Source organism: Micrasema longulum, unplaced genomic scaffold, assembly GCF_059751315.1.
Source record: "Micrasema longulum isolate JH-2025_06_02 unplaced genomic scaffold, ASM5975131v1 h1tg001492l, whole genome shotgun sequence".
Lineage (NCBI taxonomy): Eukaryota > Metazoa > Arthropoda > Insecta > Trichoptera > Brachycentridae > Micrasema > Micrasema longulum.
In genome coordinates this window covers 327736-349136 of record NW_028278676.1, presented here as the reverse complement: position 1 = coordinate 349136, position 21401 = coordinate 327736, and the positions used below count along the sequence as shown (strand labels likewise).

The following is a 21401-nucleotide window of genomic DNA, read 5'->3' as shown; positions in this document are numbered from 1 at the left end:
TCAAAATAATATGTTTCGATTGTGATGACTGGTTTTACAAACAAAAATGAACTAAAAACGACATATTAATTCCAACATTGAATACATAATAATTTATTTTCTAAAATATATAAATGTATAATAATATATATACTTTATATTATTATTTAAAATTGTTTGTTTTATTTTATTAAGTAGGTACTTTTATTAAGTGGGTAGGTATTAAGAGGTACTCTACTATATTGGTCGTTGTTCAAGCGAGCAGCAATATTTTTGACATCTGTCAAAATACAAAATAAATTAAAATAAAACACGAAATTGTTTTACCATAAAAATATTATCGGTTATTTTAACACGTTCACATAATGCTTTCCCTAACAAATATTACGTTTTACAAATACATCCAAAAAAATATAACCTCCAAAGTAAAACAAAAAATTAAAACAAGTTTACTTGTAAGACCTGTTTCTTATGTGCAGGGTCAGGAATTAGAACCGAGAATAAGGGAATATTTTTACTATATTGATCACCAAGGCATGGTAATTTCAACATCGGTTTATCTATTTGTTTACGTGCAGTTTCTTCAAATGATCATTATTAAAATAAAATGTATGATTTCAGCTGTTTTTGGACGACTCGAAGATGAAAAATTTCACTTCCTGCTTTAAAGAAAAAAAGTTTTTACAGTTCTTTTTCAAAAATCTCAAAATCAATAACACGGGAAAGTATATGGAGGATTTTCCCTATATATCTCCCTGTGGGAAAGAGAGAAATTACATCAGATGCGATGATTATCCAATAGTTTATACTCATATTGTGCAGAAAGTTACAGAAGGGAAAAAAATAAACCTTGTAGCATATGGGCACGTGGGAGATTTACTTGTTACAGAATTTTTACCCAATAAGATATACATGTTACCAGAAACAGGCAGAGTATATCACCCTGCAAATGAGAAGTTCGGATCAATAGGTTTAATACGCTCCAACTTGTCAATAGAATTGAGTAAATATTTTGAATTTCACAATGGTGAACATAACCCACCGACTCACTTCACATGGGATGAAGTTCAACATGAACTGGACCAGAATTGGTTTAAAAAAGCAGTCAATAAATAAAACAATCATTAATGTGAGTTCTTTATTTAATTTACTTGTTACATCACAGGGTCATTGTTAGTTATTTAGGAGATATATAATTAAAAACCCTTTGAGTGCCTCGGTGTGTAATTTATACATTTGTTATATTTGACAAAATATTAATATGGCATTAGTAAAAGTAGTAAAAATAATTATTCTCATGACAAAACTGTTTATTTGTTCAAATGCAAAGGAAATTGGTAAACTGTATAATATGTACATTATTTATACATTTTAGCATTGGCACTCAAAGAAATATCTTACAATTACCACATTTTGTTATTGTTCTTGTTACTATTTTAGTACCTTTACATTAAAGTAAATACGATATTATTGCTATTAGTCTTAAGTTTACCTATATTTAATAAATATAATTTATACTACACACATATTTATTAATATTTTTACAAAAACACATGTTGTTTTGATGTAAATAAACCCATGATTCTACAACAATTGCATCAAGGTGCATCATTTTCATTAAAATAAATTTAAAATTATAATTATCAAAGTACTAACGTTGTGGTTTTCCATTTTAAATTATATGTTTGTTGCATTGTTTTTAATTACTGAATTATAGTGATAATACCTACAGGCTTTGAAATAACTGTTCATTATACAGTAGAACTCCGTTTATCTGGACTCCAGTCATCCGGACTGTCAAATATCAGGATCGTTATCAGGAAATAAATAAAGATGTTATAATAACAAATATAAAAAGGCGCTGAAGGCCAGCGCGTGTTTTCATCTGCGCAATTAACTTTGCTAGACATGTTAAAGTTTTTATATTATAACATCTGGCTTTCATTAATCTGGATAATTGTAGTTTTATTGTCTCAATTTTCATTATTGAGGTTCAAATAGATGTATTTATTTATTTATTTATTGTGGATAACTTATATAGCGCCATTTTCGTAATAAAATACCTCAAGGGCGCTTTACATGGTGATTCTACTGTTAAGTTAATTTAATTGAAGCTTTAAATTTGTAATTTGATTAAAATAATTTATTTTGTTGTCACGTGCTACGGATTTATTCAAATGATTTAGAGAACAAGTGGGTTTTAAGTTTTTTCCGAAACATCACTTCACTTTCACAGCCTCGCACCTCTGCTGGGAGAGCATTCCATGCCATAGGGCCTGCGACCGCAAATGCGCGCTCACCAAATTTAGTGCGCTGTTTGCGTAGAGGTATAATAACTTTTCCTCTCGCCGTAGACGTAGCTGATCTAAGCGTGAGACGCCTGTCAGCTAGTTCATCTGGAATGCATAGTTCCCTTAGATATTCCGGAGCCGAGTTGTGCAGTGACTTATACATAAGCCAACAGAGTTTGTATTCGACCCTCTGTGGAAAACGTAGCCAGTGTAGTTCCCGAAGTAGTGGAGTGATATGACTGAACTTAGAGATTCCGAAAATAAGTCTCGCTGCGGCATTCAATACAGATTGTAGGCGAGTCATTTTGTTCATTGGTAGACCTGCATAGATACCATTACAATAATCGACTCTAGACACTACAAACGCATTTATTAATTGACGGGCGGCATCAACCGGCAAATTTTTGCGTATGCATTTAATTTGTCTCAGCTGGTAGAAGCATGAACTTATCGTTCTACTAATTTGAGCGTCAAGAGATAGGTCAGAATTGAGTAAAACTCCCAGTAGTTTAACGGTGGGTAAAACGGCACTCCCTACATTGGGTAGAGCCGTATCCTGGATCAAATTCTGTCGTCTGGCTGAAGCCACCCACAGTTGTTCAGTTTTTGATGGGTTTAATGTTAGTCTGTTTTCAGCCATCCAGTTTCCTATTTTCTTGATGCATCCATCAATTAAATTGACAAGCCCACTTCTCTCGCCTGGTTTGCAATAAAAATAAATCTGCGTATCATCTGCATAGCAGTGCGACCACAATCCACATTCTTTGATAATGTTCTCTATATCTTTAGTGTAAAGGAGATAGAGAAGTGGTCCGAGTACTGACCCTTGAGGCACTCCTGTAGACACCCGAAAGTTGGTTGAGCTTTTACCCTGGAACACGACTGCATATTCTCTTTTATTAAGATATGAACTGAACCACATATGTGCCTGATCACGGATACCATAAGTTTTCTCCAGACGTTCAAGCAAAATATTATGGTCTACAGTATCAAATGCAGCACTCATGTCCAGAAGAGCCATCAACACCAGATTACCAGAGTCCACCGACGTTATAATGTCAGACAGTACTCTTATCACTCCCGTCTCCGTGGAATGAAAACGTCGGTATGCCGATTGCCTTACCGAAAATAAAGAATTCCGCTCGATATAGTTAACGAGCCTGTGAGAAACTATTTTTTCTAGTATTTTTGATACGATGGGAAGATTTGAAATAGGGCGAAAACTGGAAAGATCTTCCACATCTAGTTGGGAATTTTTTAAAAGTGGAGTTACATTTGCTTTTTTTATGGCTCTCGGAACAATGCTGCGCTCCATGGATGTATTAAATAAATCTGTTAAAAATGGAGCTAATACGTTAATGCATTTTTTCAAAAGCCATGTTGGCATCGGATCTAATATACATTGTTTGTTGGGTAATGCCGCAACAATTTTTTTAACCTCATTTATAGACGTTGGTTCAAATTTACTGAATTTTTGAAGGGCATTATCTAAAATTACAGGTTTTTTCGCTGAACTACACGCCAGTCTGATTTTTTCGACTTTATTTGTAAAAAAGTCGGCAAAATCAGTGGCAGTAGCGCTTGTGTTAGATGTCTCTGCTATACAGTCACCACGAACAGATTGAAGGCTTCGCCAGAGTTGTTTTGGAGACTTTTTCTGTTCAGTGATTTTTGTACACCAGAAACTAGATTTTATTTCTTTTATAAATGTCCTATAAGAGGCTTGCATATCTAACCATATTGATCGGTCCAAAGTTGACAGTGTGTTTCTGTATTTGCGTTCTAGACGTCTTAGCTCTTTCTTTTTGAGTCGACAATTTTCGTCAAACCATGCATCAGATTTCCTTTTTCGAATAGTTTTCGTAGTAAATGGTGCATGTTTGTCTATCAGGTTAGATAGTACCTCATTGTACAACCCAACCAATTGATCGACGTCGTTTGAGCGACGGTCAATGTCCGGACCAATCAACGATGTCAGAAGTTCGGATTTAAAATGTTCTAAATTTAATTTTCTCCATGGCCTTGATGCGAGTGTTTTATTGATGGAAAAGTGCTATTTAATTAAAAAACCAAAATTTCTTATTTCATTGACATGAGTCAACAGTAGAAATATATGTACATCGACAAATATCCATAATATTCGGTTCCTGATATACTTATGTCTGTATCTTTATAATAGTTTAACCCAAGAGGGTGTATGTGAAAAATCTGATAGGGCCAATTATCGACCTCAAAGTTTTTATGTTGAATGTAATATATATTATACAATACAACATTAATTTAGTGTAAGGCACCCAGATTAGATTATTTTTGATCATCAGAAATGAAATAAATTGACAATATATTGGAACATAGCATTCATATTATGATAAAAAGAAAAGTAAAATAAAAAATATACAACATTCATTTGAAACTTTGTAAATAACCATAGCAATAATATATGTATGTGTACATAATAATTTTACATTCAGAGATGACAATTTATAAAATAGTATAGAAAGCCTTAATATTTTTCTTAAGTATATACATTTTTAAAATAAAATAATTATTTTTATTATTAATTGTACATATTATCTGATCCTGCAGAAATTGTACAACCTGAAAATAGTTTATATGAGCAGCGTTGCCAACCCTACCGATTTTGTGAGCAATCTACCTATCTACCGAATTCAATCTGAATTCTACTGATTTAAAAAAAATAAAAATATGGGGGAATAACGAATCTAGAGGTTGGCAATGTTGCAAGTGATTGAGTTAGAATCAAACGCAATGACAACGATGTTTAAAATTGAACACTTTGGAAATTCCAGCACATTGAGTAAGGTCTCTTATTAAGCTGTCTCTATAAGTAAATACTTTATTACTATTAGTTGATATTCTGCATGACTATACTATGGCCACTTTTATACTGCTATACTTCTTGGAAAAAAAATCGACAGTTTTTTTGACAGATTGCCAGGTGTAAATTTTATTTTTCATGTTTAAAATTAGGCATGGTACCTGCTTTGTTTAATACAATGACATTATATTGCAACATCTTGGGAAATCAACGCTTCCCCCTTCATCGACAGCGGCAGTATTAGTGGTCAGAGTGTATACATATACATTTAACTAATTACATTAGTTCTGAAATACCTATCTAAAAATCTCTTGATATTAGAACTCTATATAATATTATGTGAAGTTATACACATTTATTATCATCTCAGTCGATAAACAGTTAATGAGTATTTACATTATTATATCAATTCCTGTGAAACTGGTCACTTTAAATAACATACATATTACACATAATGTGTGTAGGTTTGTTCATATACTGATTGTTTAATAAACTGTAAAAGCATAGTATTTATAAAATAAATATAAATCAAAGAAAACTGTTGGCAGTTTTGTCGAGTTCACGAATTATTTTGGTTACTCAAATAATAAAAAAACAAAAAGCATTTTAAAAACTGACTGATACCGAGCAATTTTATAATCTACATTCATGTTTGCACTTTTGTAAAATAATATAAATTGTACTATGGTTAGATTAAAATTAATTATACAAAAAAAAATGGTTCCATAAAAACTAAATAAATATGACAATATGCAACAATCATGCATATTAAATCGTAATTTTTAGGGTCACAAATAATATTAATAAATGTCTTCTTACTTAATTTAATCACATATTGGCATCAGCTTGTACGCACAATAGTGATTTATACTCTATTTCTATATTAAATTCACAGCCAGCTCGATAGCTGAATATGTAGGTAGGTAAATTATTTATAAATTTGTTGCAACAGAGAGGGAAAACATTTTTGAGAAGGGAATATGGATATCTAGTGCATTTACAGGGTCCAGGGAGGAAACCCAGTCTGTCTTCAAACATTTGGACTTACTCAAAACATTGTTAGGTCAATTATTATTTAGTGTCAAAAAATACATCGGTTAAAATAGGTATTTCGCAATAAAAAGATAATATTTGAAATATGGGAATTCTACAATGAACACAAAACACATGAATTTATTTTTATTTAAAAGTGATGCAACATGATAAATTTAAATAAGATTTTCAATAATCCAATGGTGTAATAGAGTAAGAAGAGATAATAAAAATGGGTCTCTAAGATAAACAGAAGTATTTTGAAGAGTAATCACGTAACATTTTAGGAGAATAAAGAAACATTAATTACTTAAATCACAACAACCTCATTTATTGAATCTCAACTCTACTAGATGTATATATTATACCTCTCTTACTAGATATGTATAGAAATAAATTACTTATTCAGTAATAACATAATTTGATTTCTTTTTAAAGTATTACAAAAAATATTTTGGTTACACATTAAAGCAAAACAATTTATTAAATCTTTCTTCACCTGGAGTCGTCATTATCATCAGCTTTCGTAAATGGTCGGAATGTTCCGGGCTGGACCCACGAGAGACCCTGACTGTGGCTACTCGACGGAGATAGGGATGAGTTCATCATGGAAACTTTAACAGAGTCATGAATGGAAGGGTCGTAGGGACTAAAGCTAATGTAATGCTTATCATCAGTTGGAGGTTCATCATACAGGTGGTCAATGCTCAACATAACACTTTCTTTGGCCTTTTCTGTGAAAAGTACTTTATTTGTTTTGAATCTGAAAACAAAAAACAAATATAAATAAATTAATGCACAGAATACAATTATTATTACTAAATATATATTTATTTTTTTAAATAAACGTAATGCTGATAATGTTGCCTTGGCATTACAATTGAATGAGATATTATATTTTAAAGTAAGGTTCAAACAAAAATCAAACTAGCAAATCGGTGGCCATGGTGTGCGTAAAATTTAACTTGTTTTAAATTTAATTTTAATGCATATTATAACATACTTAACCCTTTGAATCTTCAGGGCCGATCGTCAGCTCTTAACTAACTAGTGTAAGTAAAAATCGTATGTTAATGTAAAAAAGTCTATGATTTTTTATAACAACAATTTGAAGGTAATTTTCAGTGATATTTTGTAAACTTAGAAATACAACTCTATTTAATAAAACTCAATACTTATTAACTAAGATAAAAAATGAAATATGAAGTAAATATTTTTTTTAGAAAATTGCTTAGGATTCTTCACACAATCTACGCAAAATAAAAAAAGATTAATGGGGTTTGTATAATTTTTGTTTATATATTAACAATATGACTTACAATCTCAGTGCTTCTGCATTTGCTGCTGATTTAACATTTATATTGAGGAAAATCCAATGAATATATTTCAATATCTGCCATATGTGGTTGTTGGATTTCGTCCACTTGGGAAAAACTTCAGAAAGAGAAAGAACTCCAGTTATTATATCCACTGCTGGGTGGAACACTTGAGATTGAAATGTGACAGTCTGCAAAAGGGTTTATTTTTAGTAACACATGTATTTGGTCTTTTAAGATGAATATGCTAATTTAATAAATTATTTAGTTAAAATTTAATAAAATGTATGTTTATTGAAGAACTAAATAGTTCCTTCGCTATGTGCTTCGTAGTTTACCAAAAAGCGTTTGATAGTCCGCAATAGACCTACACTCTAAAAAATACTAGAAGTGTAAGGGGTGCCTATAAAACTAGCCAAACTTATTGAACAAATCAGAATTAACAAAGTTGTCACAGATTAGTTTGAAGTCGCCACCAGAGATCATCATGGTTGCGTCCTTGCGCCATTCTTTTTTATAATCCTTATGGTTTTTTCTAAGGAAGTCAATCCAACTAGATTGAGGAATAACCATCTCCTTCCAAAAACAATAAAAGAGTAGAATAGCAGGCGCCACATTCACCAGTATGAAGGCTGTCTGGAGATTGAATATTTACTCAGTGAAAACCAAATGCCGCCTATATAACGCCTGCACAACACCTATTCTCCTCTGCGGGTGGGAATTGTGATACCTCACTAGGGCCCAAAACAGCTAAATACTGAATTTTTAGAGCAGATGTCTCAGAAGAATCTTGGGTGTGCGGCAGTTTGACTTTGTAAGCAATGAAATAATAAGAGAATGGACACAGTGAACTTTGTTGCCAACTGTCATCAAGCGGAGGCGATATGGTTGGCTAGGCCATACACTGCAGATGCCTCCTGATAGCCTTAACTATAACCATGCTTGCCTACTTTATAAGGCATCAGATTCTCAACGTCCTGGACGTCTGCTGCTGACTGTTCGCCAACAGTTTATGTCAGAACTACGGGATGCGAACCTGACTTGGGAGAATGCACAGGAGATGGGAGCCAACAGAAATGTCTAGAGGATCTTTAACTAGGGAGTGGACATGGAATGATGATGATGATTATTTTTTTTATTTTTTTTATGTAGTTGCATTATTCAATACCTTGCTTGTAATGTACAAGGTTAATATATACTTCAAAGCGATAGTTATTAATTTGTTTACTTAAAAATATTTACTTTAATGAAATATTTACTTTGATGAAATATTTACTTTGATGATAATTATTTATCGACAGCGTAAATACAATTTAAACTCTGTGTACCTTAAAAGACAAAACAACCGGAGTCACATTGAACGAAATGTTCAGGAAAATGATTGTGCAATTTCCAAAACATCATAACTTTTGAACCAAATGAGATCATTTTAACCAATAAAGAACTTTCAATGTAAAATGACGATTTTTTTCGAATAATAATAGTACATATTAAAATATGTATCTGGGACTACTGATGTTTTTTCCATTAAAACAAAGTGGATTTACACTAAAACAATACAGGTCCTGATTTAAATTACAAGTCGTATTGTTCTGGGTATGAGTGCCTGGAAGTCATAGTTTGTTCTGTGATGACTAAGGGACAGTTTGTTCACAACATGCCGCATCTGAGGACATAAGTCTCCTTGGCGGTGACCAAAAGGAAATGACAGAGGGGCAGCAATATTTGTCAAATGCCAAAATTGTAAAGAATGTAGGATATTTTTTTTCTTCATATCTTTCGTGTCTCCAGTTCATTTCGTTCTTTCGTTCGCTTGAGCCGAATGCGTACGAGCTGTGAGAAAAGCAATACGTAATTTTAAACGTTTGGCTGGTTTGTCAGCATGATTTTCTTTATAGATTTTATAATATTATTTTTTAGATTTTTTGGAACATCACAAACCTGTAGAAAACAGACGAATTGTTTTATTTTCAAAAAGAATGTTAAATCTATAGATTTTACAAATTAACACGAAAATTATATTTCATGCAAGGTTTATTAGTTTTTTTTTTACTTTAACACTTAATTTTTTGTTATTTTTTTAAATAATAAATATTTTAAACCCCCTTATCGGGTTAGCTTTTTTTTAAAGTAGGTTTTTATATTTAAAACGCGTGCAGTTACACAATATATTATTATTGGCGGCCTCCGTGGTGTATTGGTCAAGACGCTTGACTCACGCACGGAAGGTTCCGGGTTCGATTCCCGGTGAGAACACAAAAATTAAAATGTGATTTTTCTTATGCCTGGGTGTTCTGTGATATAATTCACCACTGTAATTGGGCCTCCTGGCCTGTTGTGGTGCAAAAATAAAATGAAATAAATATTTTCTTATATACTTATACGTAGGATAATATAGTAAGTACTCACCGGACATTCACAGTCGGGAAACGTGTCTGGCAAAGTAACGGAAAATCTGAAGATACCTCCTTCATAGCATCCACTTCTTACAAATATTACTCCGAACCATACTAAAAATATAATTTCAAATTATCAAGTACTAAACATAATAGTACTTACAAAAACAATCACATTAAATCGTTGTGATCGTAGAACGACAGGTGTGCGAAAAAAGTGACATTGACATTCTTTTATATTTAATCTTGAAAAGGCTTATATTCCAGGTTAGAAAACAATAAATTATATATAACTAACCCAAGTATCAAATGATGTAGTTTTGAACTTATTAAGTGTGCGAAAAATAATTTTAACCGCGTCGTTGTTCTACAATCATGACGATATAAAAAAAAATATGCTCAGAAAAAATACTTACAGAAAGAATTTTCAAAAGACGGTATAATGTAGACTCCGTGAAGATTTTCACTCTGAAGCATTTTACTAAAAAGATTTTTTTTCCAATTATTATGACAGAATTTGACTCAATTTATTTTAAAGTGTTATCAAAATAAGTATAATAGAAGCAACTCAACATAAGATAAACTAAACTTCTTGTATTTAAACAGATCTTAGTTTTGACATGTACCTACCTCAATTACCATAAATAACACTATAGTTATTTCAACAATATAAATTTAATATGAACCACGTAAATAAGTGAAAGTAAAAATATAATACAAATTTCAGGAGGATTTCATTTCTTAATATGTTTACAGCAAAATTACCCATGCACAACAAATAGAGCAAGATTTTATTGTTACAGAAAAAACTTTGAAGCGCCGTTTGTAATGGGTAAAATAATCAATGAAAGTTTTGAAAATGAAGAGTTATTTTTAAAATAAATAAATAAAGTTAAGGGGAGATACTCCAGAAATTACTTACTATTCAGCAACTATTGTGTATTCCTGTTGGAAAAGCTTGTAGAGTTTCATAGTTTCCGGGTTAGTAATAACTGGAGCCTTGTTATCCGATGACTTAATGGCATGCAAATGTTGATCGTTAACTTTGTCCTGTGTGTGAACCATTTTGAAAGAATCTTGAGAATATTCTTCGCTAGTCTCTCTTCTCTGATAAAAAGAATATTATTTACATAAGAATCAGGAAATCATAACAGTGCGTATGCAAGAAGATATTATTCAGACCTTGGAACTAGCAGCGATTGCCGTGTACATCTTGGTAATTGTAGAAACCGAAAAAAATAAAACTGATAATAAATAATTACGAACTGTTTCACATTTCAGATTAATATGTTAATTAACGATAAGTTTGATCTTTTCTATATTTATTACTCGAATAAACGTCAAGTGTCAAGTTAGCCTTCCAAATCGAAATGTGAAATTATTTTACTGAGCTAATGTACAATGGGCTGCGTTTTGCTACACAGCAACACAGCCATAAGCCATAGCTAACATTTGCCAATTTCTGCTGCGTTCTAGCTGCGGGCTGCGTTTAAATATCGTATCGTAGACAAGCGTTTTTCAACCTTCTTGGATTCTTGACCCCCTTACGACTAGAAAAATAACAGGCGCCCCCCTTCCCCCAAGACCAACTTTTGCCTATTTGGGGGTGTAGCAAGAGTTGAATAAAATTAGAAAAATTCAGTGATTGTTAATTTTTTTTATTAGTATTAGACTATCAAGCTTAGCCAAAATAAAATCAGCGCTATGATTTTTACAATTTAAATAGACACGTTACAAGCACGAAGTTAAAGGTACGTCAATTTGTGAGTAATATGATTTTTTGCCTTTACCCGCACTAACGAACTTTCGTCGTGATTAGAAGTAACGCTACCCAGAAAGATGCTGTCACCTTTGACGAGAAAATGCTTTAATTGCAGTGAAACTATAAAAAACAGGTGTTCATTTTATACGTAATTTATGAAATTAAATTTATTAAAAAAGTATTTTTAAGTTTTTTACAATTTTAAACCACATAAATAATAATATTGATGGACAATTACTTAGCTATGTTAACGAGTTACAAATAAATTTTATTAACTAAGAAAATATTATAATTATCATTTTTTTACACGGATGTTTGCATTTCGCATGTTGTGTATTGTGATTTTCAATCTCTATATTTAGAATTGTAGAGGGCTATGCAATACTTTTTAAATACGAGATGCGGTTGGTAAGCCAAAAAAGTGCATATTTATTGCTATACGTCACTGTAAATTGTTGTATTTAATTAGTTCAGACATACACATACACACGTAGCTCGATGTATTAAAAAGTACTGGGAAGTATCTACTGTTCCTCCCAAAACTACATAGTGAATAAATACATTTATGCAAAATTTATAAAACAGTTATTTTAGTTCTCATACTATTTCTCATTAATATTATTCAGGGGTTCTTTAAAAAGATAATTTATGTACCGACAAAAGATTTTTCCCCCATCATATCACATTTATTTTATTTCAATTCACCATAATCACGTACCATTTTACCTACGCCCTTTTGTGAAAATAAATGCATCTTATTTTCAACAATATTCTGAGCATTTCTAATTAATTGTAAACAAGTACCTATCCCCTTGAGAGTTTATAGAACAGTTTATTTAAGTTTTTTTTTTTAGAACCTCTTTAAGAAGGGAAAAGATTTCTTCATCTCTGTTGAAATCAAATCATTATTTTCGGGTGCCTACTGCCACATGGTGTCAAGTTAACCCTTTCAGTACCAGAGCGATACAAGCCAGTATTTTTTTTTTCATTTATGGATTCTATGATTTTTTATCATATTTTTACAAAAACAAAAAAGAGGAAAAGTTATGTAGTTTACAAAAAATCATGTACTTGAGGAGTGACATTGGGGCTTAGAGGGTGTAAAATAAAGGAATACAGTACCAAAGGTATATATCATTATTTCATAATTTATATAAAAAGAACACTACAAAATACTTACAAAATAAATTCTTATGTTACGTTGACAGTACAAAATTAAAAAAAAATTGAACATTTATTATTTCAAAATAATAATAAATTAAATTTGGAATTTTACAAAACAATTTATTTTTTAAAAGAGCAAGAGCCACACTACACTTCTGGCATTAGATTAATGACCTTTCATGTACAGCTCATAATTCTGCTGTTTGTCAATCAAGGTAGGCCCATGCCTCTATCCATCATATCTGATATCGGCTATAGGACGCATGGCAGGCAGAGTACGGTGTTGTTTAGTACTGGGTCCTGCTTTATCCGCAAAACAAAAAGGTCGTCCTCGTTTTTGAGTTTCATCTTGTATAGACATAAGCGCCTTAGCAATTTCCCCACGAAATTGACAGGAATGTCGTTTATACAACAGCCAAGCATTAACCATACTCATATCAATTAGATGAAATACGATTCGAAGATAGAATCTTTTGCTCCTTAAGTGTATACGGTAAAACTCTAATACATTGTTGGGGTCAATCTCCCCCATAAACCTATTTTATATTCGGCAATGATAGCGGGACACGGTACATCAACATGGACAGAATCATCGTCTTACAGTCGTTATAGGGTTGTGTCCCAGATATAATATAAACTGACTTCCGATCAAACCCGGAGTATCCAAAAAATCCTCTAAATATTCTGTCTCCAAATAGACATCCCCACCGTCTGATTCCTACTCAACATCGAAAATATCGCCTTCCGGCATAACAGTAATTTCATCATGCGTCAATGCTATTATTATTATTTGTAAAAAAATGCACAAAATCATATTATTTACATGTCTTCATAAAAATTCCTACATTAAAACCAATATATAAGTTTTTAATTAGTGATTTAAATAAGTATCAAATCACCTAGAAAGTTGGTGTGTATCATACTCGTACAACATCCTTCGACTACCAATGTAATTCCTGAAGTACATTAATTCGATGATCGAAAAATAATACACAGATAAATATTTATACCTCAAAACCATATAAATATTTTATTTTATACATCTATTAGCCATTTAAAAAATATTTACAATACGTAAAAGTAATATCTTACCTTATAAAAAAGTTTAAATCCTTGTGATGCCCAGCCAATTTAAACCGCCAAAAGCATCGTTATTAAACCCAAATAACAAAACAAGCGTGGGCTACCAACATATAAACTATTTTTTTTCATGTAGAGAATATCTTTGATGTGTACAAAAAATGGAGTGGGTTGGTTAAAAAATAAGGAGATATTATTATTATTATTCTTCGTGTACCTGAGGAATGACGCTGTCAGTGAAAGGGTTAAAGAGTCAACACTGTCAACTGTCAAACCCATAACCCAAACCGTCCAAACCCATCTTATTAGTAATCTGTGGCATCTGTGCTTATCTCTGGTTAATGTTAGCAATTTTGTGGCTGTCAGTTCGTCTATTGTCAGTTGTCAGATTCCAATCATAAAATCGTGGGTTGGTTATCTTTTATTAATTAAAAATTATATGTGACCGATTATAGAACATAAACGTATTAAACTAAGGTTTTGTTTGCACAGTTATTTATTTTGTGGAGCATTCTCTATATTTTTAAGTTTATGCGAAATAATTTCAACTAACCTTAAAATGGCCAGGGAACAAAATGTGACCAAACTGTCAAAATCCATTTTAGAAATGAAGTTCATGAAAAGAACCAAAGAAAAGGTGGAAAAGGAGCTCGAAGATGCAGAAGGTCGAGAGATGTATTCTCACGAAATAACAGCCGAAATGCGACAAGGGGCTGGTAGTTTTGTCGTTGAACCTAGTTTTGTATATTGCGAAGATCTATTAGTCGGCCGATTATCTTATCTTGGTATGAATCCGGAAATTGAGAGACTAATGGAATTGGAAAATGCTGAAGAGAATAGAATTACTGATAAGGAAACAGAAATTTCCGATTTGGAAATGGCGGCATTTCACAACCCCCTGGTCAAGACGATGGATACAATGTTCAAAACTAAAAACCAAAAGTTTGACAGTAATGGTCCTGAACACCAAAAGAAGAAACGCCATCATTCTCCAGATACACCCAAAAACTTTAAAAAATATAATAAAAATACCGTACACAAAAGCAAGAAAGCCAAGTTTAGCAAACCCTCTGAAGACTAAAATTAAAAATAAACATTACACAATTGTATAATTTTAACACATGTGAGGGATTCATACCTATATTTTAATAAATAGTTATCGTATTTTTTATTTGGAACATGTGTATTTTCAGTCCTTTGAGGAAACAATGTTTTATGGCAATACAGCATTTTTTTTAAATACAAACATTTCTCTTGCTAAAACTCCTTTTTACACTAAAATAAATTAAATGGACATGTGGCAACTGTCACTATAAACATAATAGTGTGTATTAATTTTATTTCTTCTGTTTATGAACATTATCATTCCTAGGAGAGTAATTAACGCACTGAAAAATCATAAAAGAACTAATAGGAATCTTTGGTACTAAAATAAATATATTTTAGTACCAAAGTAAAAGCACTTAAAACAAATTGTGAGTTTTAAAAATGTGTATATTTTGGTCGCCTGTAGTTAGAAGTCTTAGTTAGATGTACAAGGTTATGGTACTCTGGATTGTAATTTGTACTTTTAGAAATGGGAAAATTGATTATGTTAAAATATTTTGATGTGTCCAATCACCATTGTTGTAAAGTTCAAAAACAATGGTCAAAACATCTGCTAGATATATTCCACCTTTCCTGCAATTCTGCTTCAAGATTATTTATATATTTACTAATATATAAATAAATGCATTGCAAGCTGAAAAACATCAAATGAAATAACGAATGGTAGTGAGTAGATATTATCACATGGACCAAAGTCATCATCCCTTATATCAAACCCATGTAGGTAACTTCTCATAGCTTCGTGGCGGGTAAAGTTTTAGGTCACCTTGAAGGTAGTCTGGTGATGACAGAAGCTATCTGCATTTGCCAGTATTATTAATAACATTTTGGTAATATTATCTGTAGAAGCGCTGCAATGATTCTACCATTGTTGCTGTTTATATTGTTTTATATAGCACTCTACAAGACGTGGCAAATTGTCTTTGTAAGCTGTTAAGTTTTTCCTTATTTTATTTATTTATATATTATCACGCGTCACTGTATGTAGATAATATGTGCAAAAAGGCTGCCAATCTTTCTGGAATGCTTGTGAGAGCGGCGAAACCAACATGAGGGTGTTCTCCTGTGGTAATCCAGCAAATATATTATGGTGCCATTGAACCTCGTTGCATATGCCGCCAGCATATGGGGTGAACTGGCAAATTATAAGCATGTCTTGTTTACGGACAAGGCTGGATTCCGCTTCTTGAGGAGTTTACCAAGATTGAAATTTATTGAAACAGAGAAGGAAATATGGAAGTTTAGGCCCATAAAGAGCTTCTCAGCACTTAATGGCTACACTACATTGGTAATCCGATTATAGCGTAACAGCAACCATTTGTAATAAACACGAAGGCAAGATGATCTGTTTTATATTTCAGTGAAAGTCCAGTTACTATGAGGACGTTTGAATAAAGACAGTAGTGAATGTTATAATACAGTTGTAGTAAAGTGATAACTTAAAGCAGCCAATAAGGTCACAAACTCTGTAAATGCTAAGAATTATACATTCCCCTTTACAAAAGGTTGAAATATTGATCGAAAATATTGCAAACTAAAAAAAATAAGATTTTCAAATTAATTTGACAAAATATTGTGGTCCTTAAAATACCTATCTTGGAAATTTTTATTTTATTTTAAGAAAAGATTGTTTTAAATAAATAAATTCTATCAACATTTAAAGGGTTGATTGACTTAGTGATCATAAAATAAACATAGTAAATATTGATAATGAATAAAGCGATAATATTGTTTAGTAAATTTATTTTTAATTAGAAATGCATTTCAGAATAAATAACAATTACTAGTATCTCGCAATAAATTAATATTTACATTTATAAAATTATTCTCACTAACATTTGAGATCTTACAAGTCAGTGTCCCTCCGTACAATTATTACTAAATAGGAAGATAGTGGCACATGCTCAGTGCGAACAGTATTATTCCAGTGAGTGTAAGGACTAAACAGAGATATCTTCCAGTTATCGGTAGTCTAAATAATCTAGCTGACATTTGTAAGCTAGAAGCGTAGAGCAAAACGGTATTTAAGTCTTCTTGCGGTGTATCTTGATGCAAAAATGGTCGAACAATTATTTCATGTCCAACTGCTTGAGTCACAGAGCAAGCTGTTGTCAGACGGGCTGCCTGAAATAATGGTTTTGTACAAATATATAAGTAATCCAAATTAGAATAACAAAACACGCAATATTTTTCAAATAATGATAATATATTTTTTAAATGGGTTAAAAAATTTAAGATAAAAGATCACTCCATTAAAAAAACCTGCAAAGTAAAGATTAAATCTATAAGCATTTTATTTTCAAAGAACAATAGTTTCCTATAAAATAATGTTATTATTCGAGACACCAATAAAAAAGAGTTTATCCAAAATAATGTCCATGTTTGAAATAAATTTACTAACTACAATTAAAACTCTGAGAATAAATACATTTATAAGTAACCCTTCTATTTATAGTTATGCATTTCTTCACTCTTGTTGTAGGGAATAATACTCACCAAAATAAATGGCACAATAGATGCCGAAATCCATAGAAACTCGTTCAAAATGCTAAATCCAAAGACAGGTTTTGGAACTTTATCAACTTTATCAACATTCAATAGCCACAGAGTTCCTGATACCGCCCAGGATATGTTGACTATTGTAAATACACAAATTACAGGAGCCAAAACTTCATTTAGGTGTCTCAATAACTTTCTGAACTCTGCAACTTCCTTAAATTTTATAAAGACGTACATAAAATAAATAGAAATAAAATGCGATTATTGTATATCAAGACTAAATAAATATTATATTTTGTGTAACATGCTGACACGTGTAACACGAATCTCTCGAAAACAACGAAACATTTACTCAATTATTCTAAGATCTAATATGTATCTGTGATTTTAGTTTTCTGTGAAAGTAAATAATAAGTTATCATTCCAGCATTAATCATTTTTAATAAAATCTTAATAGTTCTTACCCTCATCCAATCTAGTAATGATATAGTTCTTGTCAATAAGCGGTTTCTTAGAAAATGCAGGTGCTCTGTTAGTAGTTGAGCTTGTAAACAATAACTTGTTATAATAGTGGCTTGAACCATATCATGAGTAAGAGTTGTTATTGCAAGCAAGATTTTATAAAACAGTACTAGTTTGCCTCTGTAATTAAATTTAAAGAATATTTCACAAAATAGATGAGTCAGTTAAAATTATGTGCATTTATAAAAGTTATAATCTTTGTAATTCGAAAACTGCAGTTATATTTTTGATCTTGAATAGATTATTACTTTACTGCTATAATTAATATTATAAGTACAAGGAAACACCTTCAGAATGTTTTAACACTAACTACATTACCCTTTAATATGTCATATTTCATGTATGATATTTTCAGTTATAAAAATATAATAATACACTACAAAAATGTGAGTTTTCTTTACATAACTATAAACAAGGTAAACGAGAGTTATCCATAATTTTCTTTCAATGGGAGAACTTAATTAAAACGAAAAGTTAATTAATCTTCATCGACACCTAATGGTGTGAAGGTTACTGAATTGGTAAACTAATTTCAGTGTTACGCTTTATTTTAGTCCAGCATGACATAATGTTGAGTCTTATTATAGTGATTTAAAGTAATTAAAACTAAATTACCTTGGAGTTATCCAGTAATATACAATAGTTCCATTTGTGAGCATCAAACTAACAGTAACAAGAGATAAAGCTGTCCAAATTATACTTAAAAATATATAAAACCAAAGTGTCAAAAGTAATTTCTTTGGACTTGTATACGGTGTTCCTTGTGGTGGGAAAGAAGAAAGTAAAAATACCTAGAAAGGGAGACATAGAATTATGGCAAATGTTAAAGCACCGAGAAAATTGCAAATAGAAAAAAATATGTTATACCCTTTCCATTAAATGTTGGAGCTGCTCATTGTCAGAAATCCTGAATAGATAAATAGCGTAAACATATCCACAAAAGTGTAGAATGTTAGGTATGATGAAACTAAAAATGGTGTTATTGTAGCATATAAGGTTATGGGGATTTTCTGTTCCATAATCCTCATATTCATATTCTATATAATGAGAATTATCAATTTCATAACAAAACCCGCGATCTCTCCTAAGGAAGTAAAATAAAAACAGTTTTATAATTAACCAATAATCTTAAAAGTATTTATAAAGCACAAGAATACTATGCATGCAATTTACTGAAATATAAAAGATGTATTTCTAACTGCAGATTTTCCAAATATAAAGCTGCATGGGTCAGAAAATGATACCAGATCTTATGCAAGATTTGACTCAATGAATATTGTGTTGTGTAATACACAAATTGGGAAATCTGTGGTCAAATTCAGAAAAATTAGAACACGTCCTCAACAAATACTTAAACCAAGATCTGTGTGCACATCCCACACCTGTAATAACTGTCAACTCCTATTTGTTGTTGCTTTGTCACTTTATTTATCTTCAGTTTTATTTGTTTCACTTCACACTTGCCTTTCTTTTCAAAAATACTAGGTTTAGCATTCATGTTATTTTAGAAATTATTGATCTAGATTCTAGAATAAAATATTGTGAGCTGTCAGTAGTCGCGGCACGAGATAGCTAGTTTTGTCAACTGTGAAACTACCCATTATCTGTCGTGGTGCTATAAACATCTACGTACTGCGCATGCTTACGCGCAATTTTTATTCCCAAAAACTGCACCATGTAGTACAGCAAGTAAAATGCCCCAAGAACTTGTACCATTTCTGTTCCGTGTAACAAGCTTTACATAAAATTTACAATAGTATACGTAATGCTTTGTAATAGAAATAAAAGTAACACTCAACTAAATGTTGAGTAATAAAAGTATTGTGATTTGTACATACCGAAAACAAGATAAATACTGCAAAGCGTATCCTAATAATATTAGAACAGTTATTTGTATTGTGTGGTAGTGCCAAAGTAGTAAAACTATTTTTGATGTCTGTAATTGGTCCAGAGACACTGGACGGAGTCCCATAAATGACAAGAATTTAAGATAAGGGTACAATATCTAAAAAAAAAATTAGATACACATGTATGTAATTTAAATATGCAAATGGAAATTTAAATGAAAAATGCAAATGTATCCATATAACCTTAGATTTGCAGTAAAACAGCACGGCTGATGTACTTAACAATTCGTCGTTATTAGTTTCAACAATTTCACCAATCTAAAAAAATGCAATGCATATTTCATGACAATATTCTTAATAAAGCTAGCTACCACAAAAGTATTTAATTAATAAAAAAAACTACTTACATCAACACTGGTCATATCTAGACACGATGGAGTAGAGACATCCATATTCCCCGTTTGAGCTTCATCAGAATTCGTAGAAGAAACAGAGGACTGTGCCCTGTCACCAACACTTTGTTTGATTTTGCATCCATTGTTTCCACTCGTTTCCCCAGACATTGGGTAGTTTATTTATTTACAATAATTATTAACATTTCTAGCACCTACTCGTGACAATATTTTTTTACACCATTCTGTCTTACAAAAATTGTACATTAAATAATTTGGGTACATGTATTGTTGTCTATGCAATACTGACGAGATATAATAAGTACATATTACACCGTAACAAGCTGTAGGAGTTGATAACCTCACAGAATGATAAAAAAATAATCTGACACTGAAAACATACTAAAATTAATATTTAAAATAAATTAAAGTAATTGTTGAAGTATTGATTTTAGTATTTAAAATTTGACCTTTAAGCTATAAAAATTGTTGCAATATTGGGTTAACAAAGTAGCAAACGATAATTCAATTTTTATGTGGACTAGTTACATGCACATGTGAATGTGTATATTTTTATTAAAACGCAGATTGATACATCGAAACTAAATATGAACTTGAGAAATCCGTGGGTACATCAATGTAAAGTACGGTATCTATAATAATAATGACTAATGTAATTAAAGTTTTATTTTTGTATCACGATGAGAAATATCTTATGTACACAACTGCAGGTGTGTCATATGGACTTCATTGCACAAATGACAGACACATGCCTCAATTGTGTTACAAAATATTGCAAGTTGGATATTGCATTAAGTCAATTATGAGTTTATTATTATTGTCGATACAAACTCAATAAGCTGATATTTTTAAAGACAAAAAACTAAGTATGTATATTTTATTTTATTCATTGTCTCGTGTTTTGTAATAATTATGTTTTCTTAAATTCTCGCAATTCTAACTATCAAAACACATACTCAAAATCATTGAAATTATTGTTAGCATATTTCAACCTGTACCACTAAATATCCAATAAAAATACCACAATAAAAAATATCTAAATTCATCCCCCTCCAACTAAGTGGAAACCCGCACAAAACCTATATTTTCACAGGACCGATTGTTGATTGAATGGTTAGTTGACAGGCCCCATGGCACAATTGGTTAGAAGGCCA

At 31.4% G+C, this 21401-nt stretch overlaps 4 protein-coding genes across 7 annotated transcripts; 2 read left to right on the top strand and 2 right to left on the bottom strand.

Moving 5' to 3' along the window:
- The first annotated feature begins 213 nt into the window (after nt 1-213).
- LOC148275196 (UPF0598 protein CG30010) lies at nt 214-6905 on the top strand. Its single transcript, XM_088236021.1, has 2 exons — nt 214-518; nt 601-6905. The coding sequence occupies exons 1-2, from the start codon at nt 345-347 to the stop codon at nt 1093-1095; spliced, it is 669 nt and encodes a 222-aa protein (XP_088092147.1). The 5' UTR covers nt 214-344; the 3' UTR covers nt 1096-6905.
- Nucleotides 6451-11353, bottom strand: LOC148275195 (protein crossbronx homolog). The gene is made up of 6 exons (XM_088236020.1): nt 11036-11353; nt 10776-10960; nt 10270-10334; nt 9867-9967; nt 7461-7648; nt 6451-6904 (listed from the first exon to the last, which is right to left on the bottom strand). Exons 1-6 carry the CDS (start codon nt 11063-11065, stop codon nt 6637-6639), a joined length of 837 nt encoding a protein of 278 aa, XP_088092146.1. The 5' UTR covers nt 11066-11353; the 3' UTR covers nt 6451-6636.
- A 2846-nt stretch (nt 11354-14199) lies between these two features.
- On the top strand, nt 14200-15181 carry Mpp6 (M-phase phosphoprotein 6). Its single transcript, XM_088236033.1, has one exon. The coding sequence runs from the start codon at nt 14419-14421 to the stop codon at nt 14938-14940; it is 522 nt and encodes a 173-aa protein (XP_088092159.1). The 5' UTR covers nt 14200-14418; the 3' UTR covers nt 14941-15181.
- A 1513-nt stretch (nt 15182-16694) lies between these two features.
- On the bottom strand, nt 16695-20896 carry GrlHz (Gustatory receptor-like Holozoa). Of its 4 annotated transcripts, none has more exons than XM_088236029.1 (9): nt 20697-20896; nt 20242-20617; nt 20078-20152; nt 19826-19992; nt 18855-19071; nt 18603-18778; nt 17930-18107; nt 17463-17678; nt 16695-17090 (listed from the first exon to the last, which is right to left on the bottom strand). In XM_088236029.1, exons 2-9 carry the CDS (start codon nt 20395-20397, stop codon nt 16845-16847), a joined length of 1431 nt encoding a protein of 476 aa, XP_088092155.1. In that variant the 5' UTR covers nt 20398-20617; nt 20697-20896; the 3' UTR covers nt 16695-16844. The 4 variants fall into 4 exon arrangements, 3 of the variants coding, with proteins under 3 accessions (XP_088092155.1, XP_088092156.1, XP_088092157.1); XM_088236030.1 differs by having other exon boundaries at nt 16695-17086; nt 20697-20842; XR_015824091.1 differs by lacking the exon at nt 18855-19071 and having other exon boundaries at nt 20697-20842.
- Nucleotides 20897-21401: the final 505 nt, after the last annotated feature.

Bases quoted from the DNA above. Each gene is read 5' to 3' on its own strand.
- Mpp6 (XM_088236033.1), top strand. From the start codon at position 14,419: ATGGCCAGGGAACAAAATGTGACCAAACTGTCAAAATCCATTTTAGAA.
- LOC148275195 (XM_088236020.1), bottom strand. From the start codon at position 11,065: ATGTACACGGCAATCGCTGCTAGTTCCAAG. The intron at 10,961-11,035 runs GTCTGAATAATA...TCTTTTTATCAG, and splicing joins CAATCGCTGCTAGTTCCAAG to AGAAGAGAGACTAGCGAAGA. The intron at 10,335-10,775 runs GTAAGTAATTTC...AAATCTTTTTAG, and splicing joins TACACAATAGTTGCTGAATA to TAAAATGCTTCAGAGTGAAA.
- LOC148275196 (XM_088236021.1), top strand. From the start codon at position 345: ATGCTTTCCCTAACAAATATTACGTTTTACAAATACATCCAAAAAAAT. The intron at 519-600 runs GTAATTTCAACA...GTATGATTTCAG, and splicing joins ATATTGATCACCAAGGCATG to CTGTTTTTGGACGACTCGAA.
- GrlHz (XM_088236029.1), bottom strand. From the start codon at position 20,397: ATGTCTGGGGAAACGAGTGGAAACAATGGATGCAAAATCAAACAAAGT. The intron at 19,993-20,077 runs GTTATATGGATA...TTTTTTTTTTAG, and splicing joins TGTTTTACTGCAAATCTAAG to ATATTGTACCCTTATCTTAA. The intron at 17,091-17,462 runs GTGAGTATTATT...CCATTATTTCAG, and splicing joins CTATTGTGCCATTTATTTTG to GCAGCCCGTCTGACAACAGC.